This window comes from Epinephelus lanceolatus, chromosome 8, assembly GCF_041903045.1.
Source record: "Epinephelus lanceolatus isolate andai-2023 chromosome 8, ASM4190304v1, whole genome shotgun sequence".
NCBI lineage: Eukaryota > Metazoa > Chordata > Actinopteri > Perciformes > Serranidae > Epinephelus > Epinephelus lanceolatus.
This window is the reverse complement of record NC_135741.1, coordinates 24666615-24678691: the sequence shown is the minus strand read 5'-3', so window position 1 is coordinate 24678691 and position 12077 is coordinate 24666615. Positions and strand designations below refer to the sequence as shown.

The 12077-nt window shown below is 45.8% G+C and overlaps 1 protein-coding gene across 11 annotated transcripts in view; it reads left to right on the top strand.

Annotated features, from left to right (window-relative positions):
* The window catches only part of wnk3 (WNK lysine deficient protein kinase 3), a 46661-nt gene that overhangs the window by 29397 nt on the left and 5187 nt on the right, over positions 1-12077 (top strand). For 4 of the 11 annotated variants that reach the window (XM_078170056.1, XM_033628197.2, XM_033628199.2 and 1 more), the window contains exons 11-24: positions 614-4042; positions 4352-4395; positions 5134-5269; positions 5376-5492; positions 5588-5689; positions 5775-5823; positions 5944-6096; positions 6197-8346; positions 8532-8778; positions 10505-10590; positions 10691-11028; positions 11265-11500; positions 11585-11680; positions 11771-11934. In XM_078170056.1, coding sequence (XP_078026182.1) covers positions 614-4042; positions 4352-4395; positions 5134-5269; positions 5376-5492; positions 5588-5689; positions 5775-5823; positions 5944-6096; positions 6197-8346; positions 8532-8778; positions 10505-10590; positions 10691-11028; positions 11265-11500; positions 11585-11680; positions 11771-11934 — 7347 coding nt within the window. Of the gene's footprint in view, positions 1-613; positions 4043-4351; positions 4396-5133; positions 5270-5375; positions 5493-5587; positions 5690-5774; positions 5824-5943; positions 6097-6196; positions 8347-8531; positions 8779-10504; positions 10591-10690; positions 11029-11264; positions 11501-11584; positions 11681-11770; positions 11935-12077 lie in introns of those variants that run through there. The other 7 variants (XR_004501735.2, XM_033628198.2, XM_078170058.1 and 4 more) reach the window with 7 other exon arrangements.

The window sequence follows — 12077 nt, the reverse complement described above, 5'->3', positions numbered from 1 at the left end:
TAAAGTTACTTCAGTCACTCATTTTTACATTCTTTTTTTTTTACACAAATTCTTCAAATATTGTATTCCCCAGTGAAATATCAGGAACATATGAATGTTTGAAAAAAAAAAAAAGTATACCGCTCTAGCCTAATCTGACTCTATGCTATTAGGTTTCCCCCAGGAGATCAGTTAGTGGAGGTGGTAAAATTTAATGGTCTAACAGCCTCTATAATTAATTTGCCATGTAAAATAGTGCCATGGCTCTTTTTACCTGAGGGTTAATGTTTTATTAAAGTTAATTAAAGTGTAAGAGCTCATTTGCATAAACACATAAAAACCATTCCTAAAATGAGTACACCAACACTAGTTTGATTGATATTTGCTTGATGCACAAAAAAAGAAAACATTATCTTATAAAATATATAATAATTGAGATATGTTTTTACAAATAAACCTTCATGTGAGGCAGCCCACCTCTGCTATAATACTCTGTGGAAAACTGGCTGTATAAAATTAATTGTGTTGATAATTGATGCTCCTTGCCAAAGCTTAATCTTGCCTAATTTTTCTACCACTTTCTTTTTCCTCCTCTTTCAACACCAATCATCATTCTGTCATGATCACTGAGCAGTCACAAACATTCCCATCAGATGCATTTCAAACTGCCACACCCCATGGGTCATTGGCCCCCTCACAGTCATACATACCCCCTGTTTCCCCACAAGCACCCAGTAGTGTTCTCACTACATCCATGTCAGTCAGTGATCCTACTGGACTAGGGGGGACCATTGTGCCCCTCGCTCAGCAGACCCAGCCCCCCGCCACTCCCATGCAGCTCACTGACATCATTCCCCAGGCAGCACCCCAGCAAACACAGCCTGTCGTGATCCCTCTGCAGACTATTGTCCAACAACAACAGATAGGGATGGATCCCCAGGCCTCCACCCTTCAGCAGCAGCAGCAACAGCAAATGGAGGCCCAGGCCACTCTGCTTGAACAACAACAAGTTAGTGCCAGTCAGCCACCGACGGAACATCAGCCACAGAGCCTTTCAGCTACAGCTGCCCGGAAACATCAACATGAACCTCCGCAGCAGATCTATGTACAACAGCCTATTCCACCAGTCCACACAGCTCCTCAGCAGCAAGTATTACCTACACAACCAGGTATGGAGCAGCGACCTATGTCAATGCCACAGCCAGGGGAGCAACCTCAGACTTACAAACAGCAACCAACAGGGGATCCTCGTGAGCAGACCATGATACAACCACAACTGCAACAACTTCAGCAAACTCTGTTACAACAGCAACAACAACAAGTTTTACTGCTTGAGCACCATCAGACGTATGTCCAGCAACAAATTGATCAGCAGCAACAAAAAGCACTGCTTCAACAACAACAGGCCCAACTGCAACAACATCAACTGGAGCAACAGCAAGCACTTATACACAAGCAATTGTTGGATCAGCATCAGCAGCAAACTCTTTTTCAACAGCAACAAGAGCAGCAACAGCCAGGTCTTGTACAACAACAGCAACCACAACAGGCACTTTTACAACATCAGTTAGAGCAGTCTCCTCTACAGCAACAGCAGCCAAATCAGTTGTATCAACAAATTGGACAACACCAAACTGGAATACAAACAGAACTAGAGAAGCAACAGCAAAGTGGACAACAGCAGCAACAAATTGTATTGCAGCAGCAGCAGCAGCCCCAGCAGGCTCAACAGCAAAAGGAACAATTGCAGCAGCAAGCCTTACTCAGACAAATAGAACAACAGCAGCAGCAAGCACTGATACAACAGCATCTGCAACAGCAGGCTATTTTGCAACAGCAACAGCTACAACAGAAAGCTCAGCTACAGCAACAGCAACATGAGGAGCAACAGGTGCAGCTCAAACAGCAGCTAGAGCAGCAGCAGCAAGCTCTGTTGCAGCAACAGTTAGAGCAACAGCGTCAGCAACAAGTCCTGTTACAACAACAGCAAGCAGAGAGGCTACAGCAACAGGCTCTGTTAAAGCAACAGATTCAAGAGCAGCAGCAACAAGCAGCCATCATTCAACTTCAGCAAACTGAGAAGCAAGAGGCTGTCCCTATTCCACAAAGTAACAGTGAGCAGCAGATTCAGCAGCAACTGACTGACATACAGCATGCATGTGTCCCACAACTAAACGCCCCTCAGTTTACACCTCATTCCACTTTCATACAGCAGCAAGTGATGGAGCAGCAGCAGCCAGCAACATTGATCCAGCAGCAGCAGCAGCAAGCATTTGTTGCCCAGCCGCAGCATCACACCTCTGCAATGGAACCTCATATCCCAGTTGGAGCTCCAGCCAGCACTGAGGTGATTCAGCACCAAACTCAAATTGTCCCACAGGCTCAGGTCCCCATGGCCATGCAGACTACGCACATCCCGATCCAGACGCCTGCTGTTGTTCAAGCTCAAGTCCTTGCCCAGCAAGGACAAAGTGAGGCTCATCCTCCAAACCAGGTCCCAGTCCAACTTATAGCCCAGTCCACTGCTCAAGCAGCTCAAGCTATGATTGAGGCCCAAGTATCTCCTCCTGCGGCAGTGATCCAGGGGCAGACTCACCAGACCATCCAAACCCAGCAAATTCCCTTACAGACGAGTTACCCAGGACCTGCTGCTCTCACACAGAGCCAGATAACTGCTCAGCCATTAATCCAGACTCAGCCTCTGCATCTGACAGTAAGCCAGTCCCAGCCACCACATGGTCAGGGCCCAACTGTGGACATTCATATGATGGGCCAACAAACCCAAGCTACTGTCCAGCCTCCAGCTGCAATTACCTCAATTCCCAGTCAGATCCAACATGAGACCCTTGTTCAGCAAAATGCTCAAATGCCAGTGCTCATGCAACCCCAGCTCCAGCAGCAAACTCAAGGCCAGCCACCTAGCCAGATGCATACTCAGACTGCTGCTGGCCTTTTGACCTCTCAGTATGTCCCTCAGCCTACCCACCAAGCCATGCCATCTGTACAACAGGATATAACTCATATTACACAACAGCAGCAGCAACAACAAGAGCCAGTACTGCAATATCAGCAGATGATTCTGTCTCCTGGCTCAGCTGGAAGTGTTGGAACTACAGCAGATAGTCTCACCTCTGTAGTTGACCCTGCAAACTTTGTCGCCACTTCTCATCCTGTGCAGCAGGCTGGACAAGCCTATGGTCCAGGCCAAACAACACTGCAGCCAGTTGTTCAGGCTCAGCAGCAGCCCCTAGGAAGCACTGCTGACCCTTCTGTCATTCAGCAGATCTCCCAGCCTCCTATACCTCAGTCTGCTGTGCAGTACCAGCAACAGCTACAGAAGCTTTCTCAAGCGCAGCAACCACTAGCTCCACCTCCTCCACAGACCCAGTCACTGGCACAGCCCATCCCAACTCCCATTCAGCAACAACTTCCTGTACAGCAGGCTTTGATGCCCCATGACGAGAGTCAGCTGCCCTCACAGTGCCCACCTGCTTCACATCTGGTGACCCATCCTTCTGCACAGATAGGCCCCAGCAGTGTTGCAGATCCGCAGTCTCAGAACAGGACCCTGCCCCTCTATAGTCATCTAGTGGCAGGCGCCCCTCCATCTCCGCAGCACCAAGCCAAGCAGATACTGCCAGCTCACACACACACACAAACCAGCATTCAGGCCCAAACAAACTCCCAAACACAGACACTTGTTCAGACACAGGCTCATTCTCATACTCAGACATCCACTGAAACACCTATTGCTGAACAGCCTGTTCAACCCCATGCCGTCTTTCCTGCACAACAAATGCCCCTCAGCCCCTCTCATACCTCATGTCCCCCAACATCACTACCATCTCTCCCTTTCCTACCACCCCACCAACCTGCTGCTGCCTCCCTGCCAGACCTGCCTACATCTCCGCCAGCGACCCAGGTAACCTTACCAGGGCAGGCCGACTTTATACCCACCTCCCCTCCTCCTGTCACTACTCTACAATCGCTTGATTCTAATGCCCCCAACCTGCCCCAAGCCTCGCTGCAAGACTGTGACCTTACCCTGCTGGGCATTGCTCAGGTACAGGAAGAATGAAAGTTTGCTGTATTAATTAAGAAATAATTTTACTTTGCTGACATACTGGCAGAATGATTGAGAGTACTGCTGTCTAATTATTTGAAAAAGCTTTGACTTTCCTTTTTGATTCAAACTAACAAGTGTTAAATCTTAAAACATGAGTATATTCATAAAACTGTACATTTGTTACTAAATGTATTATCCATTATTACATTATAGTTTTACTTGCATCTGATGTTGCTAATGTTTTTGTGTGTATTTTTTCTGTGTACCTGTGTACTCCTTTGTGTCTGTATTCATGTTACTCTACAGGATGGTCCATACCTGTCAAGTACAGAACGTCATTCTTCGTCAGGGTATGTCTGTTATCGTTACTGTCTGGTGTTAGCTCTGTTCACTGGGAATAGTTGTCACATTTCCAATCATGAATTATGTCCATCCTTCAATTCAAAAATGTTATGAATACTGATACTGCGAGATTCTAAAAGGCTCAATTTTAAAGCTGCTTAACAAGGCAAAAAACGTGGATGTTAAAGTAATACATCTCTCAGATAATCATTTGTGTATCCGTTATTCACCTCGTGTTACCTTTATTTTATGGAGAAAGCTTTGTTTTTCTCACATGCATCTACAGAGAACAAGGAATCATCTGTTTACCATCTTTCACACAACTCGTGCAGTATAATCCAAGTCTCATTTATCTAGTTGTGTGCTCAGTGCTTCCTAACCAAGTGTATTTTTGCTAAAACCTCATGATTTTATACACTTCTGCCAACGGGTTCATGCAAGGACTAGTAGCATGCCTATGGTATAAGTTGGATTTATGCGGAAGCAAAAATCCATGTGTTTGGGAAGTACTATGCAAACAAAATTGGATAATTTTTTCCGCTTGTTTCTTCATTTACCAACTGCACAAAATGCTGGTACAGAAAAAGTTGATTATAGAATATTTAAATGTACAGCATGTAAATAAATATATATACATCACATGTACACATTTTCAGAGACTTACAGACAGTACTGTTACAGTATGTGTTCAGTGTCTTGTTCTGGGACCAGTTTACATCATTACCATACTATCTTACCACCCACAGGTCTGTCCCAGCAAATGGAGAAGAAACTCTTCAGCTTTTGGCCAATGGGAAGTTAGAGAAATTAAAGACTCAAAGAAGAGCTTCCTGTCAGAGGCCTGAGAAAGTTTCACATCAGTTTCAACTGAGCATGCTCCAGGTGAAAATAACAGCAACAAATGACCCCCTGTACCGCTAAATTGATGTATAACAATAGATTTTGAAAAGGACAACTATGTAAATTTAATTTGTCTTGCCCTCCCTAGGTGTCAGGCAGCGGGGACAATATGGTGGAATGCCAGTTGGAAACCCATACCAATAAGATGGTGACATTCAAATTTGACATTGAAGGGGATGCACCGGAGGACATAGCAGATTACATGGTAGACTGTTCATGTATTTCCTTCATCTGCATTGATTGTAAAAGGTAATCATTCTAAGTGTTACTGATTGCTGTTTGGTTGCATTTTGTTTATAGGTGGAGGAGGACTTTGTCCTTGATATAGAGAAAGAAAAATTTGTTGAGGAGCTTAGAGCCATAGTCAAGAAAGCTCATGAAATTCTTCAAACACATTCACAGGTATGTTGATTTCTATATTTCCATCATCTTTCTTCTCTGTTTTTGATTGAATAATGATGCATCTTAATCTTAATCTCTTTTTTAGACTGGATCAACTGATCAGTTGCATGTGAGCACTCCCACTAGCTCTACAAGTGAGTTATGAATATATTGTTTCTTAGTCACAAAAAAGTGGCACTACACAATGAGGAGAAATACTAGACATTCAATAACTTGACTTGTTATAAGTCATAAAATATCTTAATGATTTTCAGTGGACTCGGTGCCTCATTCTTCCCCAGTGGGACGCTGGCGCTTCTTTATCAACCAGACCATCCGCCATAGAGACTCTCTATCCAGTCAGGGTGCAGGTGCACCATCACCCACTGCAGAGATGAGGACACCTCAGTCTCCTAAAACAGAGAAAGGTGAGCTCTATCCAGGTCAATTTTAATGCTGTGGCTTATTAACATGACTGATTGGGCAGCATAACAGAAACTAACCATGTGCTCCTCTCTGCGGCTGTAGAAAGTGAAGGATCCCAGAGTCTGGAGTCCTTGACTGGAATTGCCTCTCCCCCCTGCCCATCCCTTTCTGCCACCTCCCCTCCAGTCTCCACTGTCTCAGCCCCTGCCTCCATGGCCCCCTCAGTCACAGCTGCCCCGGCTCCTCACACTGCTGCCTCTGAAAGCATCTCTGCACCAGCCTCCACTCTTGAGGCCTCTGTCCCTGTCACTGCTTCAGGTGGTCTTGAACTGCCGGTCCTCACTTCAGCTTCTGTTGACCAAATTCCCAGTGTTCCCGCATCCATAGCAATACCTGCTGCTGCTAACCTCCCCACTTTGTCCACTGCTCCTACTGTTGTGTCTCCCACACCCATCACCATTCTCCCTGATGTCCTCACTTCTCCTGGAAGCAGTGGTTGCTCCACTGTAGGTCAAAGTATTGGGGATACAGTGACAACTGCTCCAAGGTCATGTGTGCCGGCAGTGGACCAGTCTTCAACCTCTTTTCATTCCCCTCCTCCTGCTGCTGCAGTGACCTCTTCTGCGGTAAGCCAACTTGGCATGGAACAGCAGCAGACACTCACTCAGGTGGCCAAGCCAGCTGTACAACAACCACAGCAACCACAGCCACAACTACAGCCTGCATTACAGCAGCAGTTGCCAGTAGTTCAACAACAACAACTGCAGGCAATGCAGCTCGAACAACAGGCACAACAGATACAGCAGGCAACAATGCAGCAACAACAACAGTCACAACATCAAGCGTACCAGGAACAAATTCAGCTGCAGCAGGAACGAGCACTGCAACAGTCTCTCCAACAGTTACAACATCAGCAACTAATGCAGCAGCAAATACCACTTCAACAACAGCTGACTGAGGTGCAGGTGTTGCCTCGACAGGGTCATACAGAGTTATTACAACAGTCGGTGCAGTCTCTGCAGCAGTTTCTGCCACCAATGCCCCTGCAGCAGACCCAACAACCTCTTCTTCAGCAGCAAACACCCCAGTTTACTCAACAATTGCTGCAACAGCCTCAGTTACAGCAGTTACCACAGCAGGTTATGGCACCCCAAGCTGCAGTAGTGCCTCAACAGCAGGCCCACATCGATCACCAGCAGCAGCAACAGTTAAATCTACAACAGACAATACACTTACAGCAACAGCAAATGGTGCAACAGCAGCTACAGCAGCAACACCAACAGCTGTTTATGGGTGCTGTGGCTTTAAAGACAGATCAGAGCCAAATGCTGCCCCTCTCAATTAGTCAACAGTTTCTTCAACAACAGGCACAGCTAAATGTCAGCCCTGTACCACAACAGCAGATTCCACAACAAGTCCAAATTCCTGCTGAGCTGGCACAACAACATATACAGTCACAGAAACAGCTGCAACACACTGAGCATCAACAAGAGGTGGTTAAAACCATGGACACCCCCCAGAAGCAGCAGCAGTTTACGCTGCAGAAGCAGTCCTCTTTACAGATGTCAGAGTCAGAGGTGTCCACAGGAGAGACAAGTTTTACAGAGGACACATGCAGCTACTCTACTCCTTTTCACCCTTCCTCTGACTCCTCTCTGCCGCCTCTCCATCTGGGCACCACCGAAGCCCCCTTACCCGCTCTCTCCCTCACAATGACGCCATCCCCTGCTCAGCCTTCCTCTGTGGCTGAGTCAGACAGTGAAGGCCCCCCCAAAATTGAATTTGTAGACAATCGCATCAAGACTCTGGATGAAAAGCTGAGGAACTTGTTGTATCAGGAGTACAGCAGCGGGGCAGCACCGACTGGAGGAGCTGCCTCTGGCCCTACGTCAGCTGCCTCCACATCAGCAGGAGGAGACGAGTCATCTGAGCCACAGTCTCTTCACCACTTGTCTTTCCCCCCACCTGCCTCCTCCTCAGATACATCCCCTCACTCCTCAACCTCCTCTACCTCCTCCACCACCTCACGTTCCTCCTCTACCTCCCCTGACCCAGAGAGGGATGGCGGAGGAGAGAAAGCTTCCATAGAAGTGCCCAACCTTGCAGAGATGGGCCCAGTGGAGCAACAGCCTGGCCCATCTCTTCCCTCTACTTCTGCCTCCTCCACCCCGCCAACCTCTCTCCTGCCTCCCAGCCAGGATGATCCTGCTGGACCCCAGCGTCCACCTGTACCAGGAGAACCAACCATTCTTGTGAGTGAAAGCCACAGACAAGAAATTGAGAAAATTCTCGCACATCAATTTTGTCTTTCACAACACTGAATTTACATTATTTTACTGTTTATATTTCAGTGTATTGCTGTGTGAAGCTGTCTGTGATATTTGTTGTGTTTAAATGTTTGAGTGTCTCTCCGTTTTGAACGTCTCAACTGTTCTAGGCTGTGCCCCCACACTCTGACACCAGTACCACTGGAGACGCATCGTGGCCTCCCAATCAGCACCAGATCCCCCTCCGGCACGGACAGCAGAAGCACAATGCAGGAGGTGGATATTTTGGCCTAAACCTGACATGTCCTAGTATCAGAAATCCCGTTAGCAAGAAATCCTGGACTCGCAAATTCAAAAACTGGGCGTGCAAACTGCGCCACTCCGCCAGCTTGTTCAAGAAGCCCAGAGTCCAGCAAGGTAGCGTCCTCTTAGGGAGCGAGCGAGAGAGAGAGAGCGAGAGAGAGAGAATGGGATGTTGGGGAATGGACTTAAATCTAATATCTAGTACTAGTTTTAACATAGTAAAATAACTTTCTTAACCATCAGGAATTAATAACTGTTAATGTTAAAGGATGTTAATGTTTACAGCTAAATAATCCTGTTTTTGTATATTGTAATGTGACTACAGTCTCCATGTAATGTTAGTGTTGACATCACTACATACATTATTGTTTCGTTTGTTTCTTTTCTGTATTTCTTTTGACTTAATTTAATTTTCTTGGCAATTTTTTCCTTTTGCATGGGTTACTCACCCTGGGGCGAGAACAGAGGAGAGTAGAGGAGGGTGGAAGATTGGCACAGTGTAGTGAAGAGGGCGGCATCAGAAAATCTGATGCCCATCCCAGTGCAGATGAGCTCTGGAGTAAAGCCCAGCTGTGCCTGTGCCCAGGACATATCCCCCTCCCCCTGTTTTTTTTGCCCCAAGTCCGCAAGCAAAGCCAGCAGCAGCCATCTCACCTCCACCTGCTGGCTCAGTGTAGACAGCGCCATGCAACTCACATCGTAACAGATAAGATAGATGCTAAGTTGCTAAGCTAATATTATGTAATCAGTTGTCATTCAGAATGTGTACGCTTTCTGTGTCAGCGCCTGCAGTATAGCATTGCTTTATGACGCTCTACTGTATACTGTAGTCGTAGTAGATGCATTTATGAAGATTGCTTTTTCATTTGAATTATCTGTATGAAATATTTAGATTATGTTAAAAGTCTAGCACATATTGTTCACATTACCAAGGGCTTACTGTCAGGTTCTTTTGTACACGGGTACACTTTTCATGCAGCTAAGGTTTATCATACTGTTAACATATTTCAGCCATCTTGCATGTGTTTGTGTTTATATGTTTAATATGTGTAGCTGTAGCTTAGATCCTTTGCTACAAGTGCACCTGCATGAGCACGTATGTTATGTTCTACACGAGTGACTAATAATGGATCGTTATCTGTAAGTAACACTTACTGTACATCAGGCTACTGTACATTATCCATGTACACACTTTGCTAATGTAGTAATCCCAAACATCAAACACATTGAACAATATCACTGTGGATCTGAGCACAGATCTGAAATGTGATATTGAGCTTTGTTGTCTGGTATATGAGTGGGAATATGGTGAGTCAGTGAGAATGAGAGAGTGGATGTGTGGGTGGGTGGGGGTACACTGTTGTAAACATTCAACTGTCACAATATGTTTGTTTTAATTTAATGATTTCCTATATTTTTTTTAAATGAAACATCTACCACCCCTTCCCACACGTTCATTACACTTTTCTCTAAAGCATGATTTTCTTTTTACATCCACAAAACCTTACATTTATTCTTTAGTTTGTTGCTTTTAATTTATAAAAAATGACTGACACAGATCTCAGCGTTTGTTAACACATTTCATAGACCTGCATGCAAGTCATGTCAGTCACAGAGCTGATGATGTATGAGTTTGATGGGTGATTTTTAACACTGTGTCTTTGTGTGTTTGTGTCCCATGTCTTTATGTGTGCATCTGTGTGTCTCTGTCATGTACATTTCTCTGTGTGTTGCTATTGTGTGTGTCTACCTCGTCATTCATGTGCTCTTTATACCCGTGTCTCTGTGTTCCTGTCTCCTTGTTTCCCCTTTTTGTTTTTCATCCCTATATCTTTATCAGAAGGACGTTCCAGCAGTCAGGCACTTGCAGAGGAGAAGGAGGCGCCACCCTTAAATCCACCTCATTCACGCAAAGGACGATTTCAGGTAGGAGCAAAAATTCTGATTTGATCTTTGCCACTCATTAATCTGAACCTTCACTGTGGTCTGGACATGCAGCGAACTCTCCCACATCCTCTGCCTTTAGGTGACTCCAGTGCCCCAGTCCTCTCCCCCGAAGGCTGCGCCATCCGGCCATGGTAGCACTCAAAGGAAAGTGGGACGCTTCTCCGTAACCCAGGCTGAGACTAAGAAAGAGGACAGGCAAACTGACAGCTCCCCAGTGTCTCCTGATTTGGAGAGGGAGAGGAGGAGATCCCGGGCAAAGGAAGGAGAAAAAGATGAAAGTAAGAGGACCCCAGCAATGGCTCACTTGCCCCGAGGTCATGGGCACAGCCACTCACCCCTGGGCAGCAGTGATGATGAGGATGAGAGTGAGCTGGAGGATGAAGAGCTGAGAAAAGAATTACACAAGCTAAGAGAGAAGTAAGTCAGTGAGGGGAAAGATACAACTCCATTGTTTTATAGTTGTGTCTCTCCATTTATTAAAAGTTTCTATTGTTGTTTCTTGCCTATATGACAACTATTTTTAATCGTTGTACCTTTTTTATGCATATGTATTGTTTTTATTTTTTTCTATCTTCTTTTTTAGTTCATGATTTTACGAAACTCAAGAATTCTACCCACCTTCTGCTTTCTGTTTTGCTTCTCTTCCACTACAGGCACATCAAGGAGGTGGTATCACTTCAGGCCCAGCAGAACAGAGAGCTGCAGGAGCTGTACAGACAGCTTCGTTCCCTCAAAGACCAAAGGCAGAGTCTGCCAGTCTCCCTGTCCCGAACCCCTCCTCTGCCCACGGGACCTCCTATCCTCTCTCCTCGTAGGCCCAGGCCGGCCAAAATCAAGCTCCGGCCCCGGCCCCACTCTCACATGGATAACAATGGAGTTACGCACTCTGGTACACACTTATATAAAATATTTCTCTCTCACTTTTTTCTGATGCTTGTTCTCTGTGTGACTGTTTCTTGTATCTCCCGCCTAGGGATTCAGCAGTCAAGTAGTTTCTCAGGTAGTGAACAGAGTAGACTGCCTCTTTACTGCAACCCAGAGCACTGCACTTCACTGCCTGCTAAAAGAGGTACGGTTTGTCATTGATATATCAAGGCAACACAAAATTTAGTGACAATCAGTGGTGATGATGATGCCTTCCTCTTATTTTTCTCTGCAGATCACAGCCCTCTAAGAAAAAGCACATTCACAGATGAACTGCACAAACTCGTTGATAATTGGACGAAGGAGGCGGTGGGCCCCACCCCGCCCAAACCTTCGTTGAATCAAATCAAGCAGATTCAGCAGGTGCAGGAGTTGGGAGGCTGGAGCCAGACGACTGAGGTAGGACTACACACTACAGTACAGGCCAAAAGTTTGGACACACCTTCTCATTCAATGCGTTTTCTTTATTTTCATGACTATTTACATTGTAGATTCTCACTGAAGGCATCAAAACTATGAATGAACACATGTGGAGTTATGTA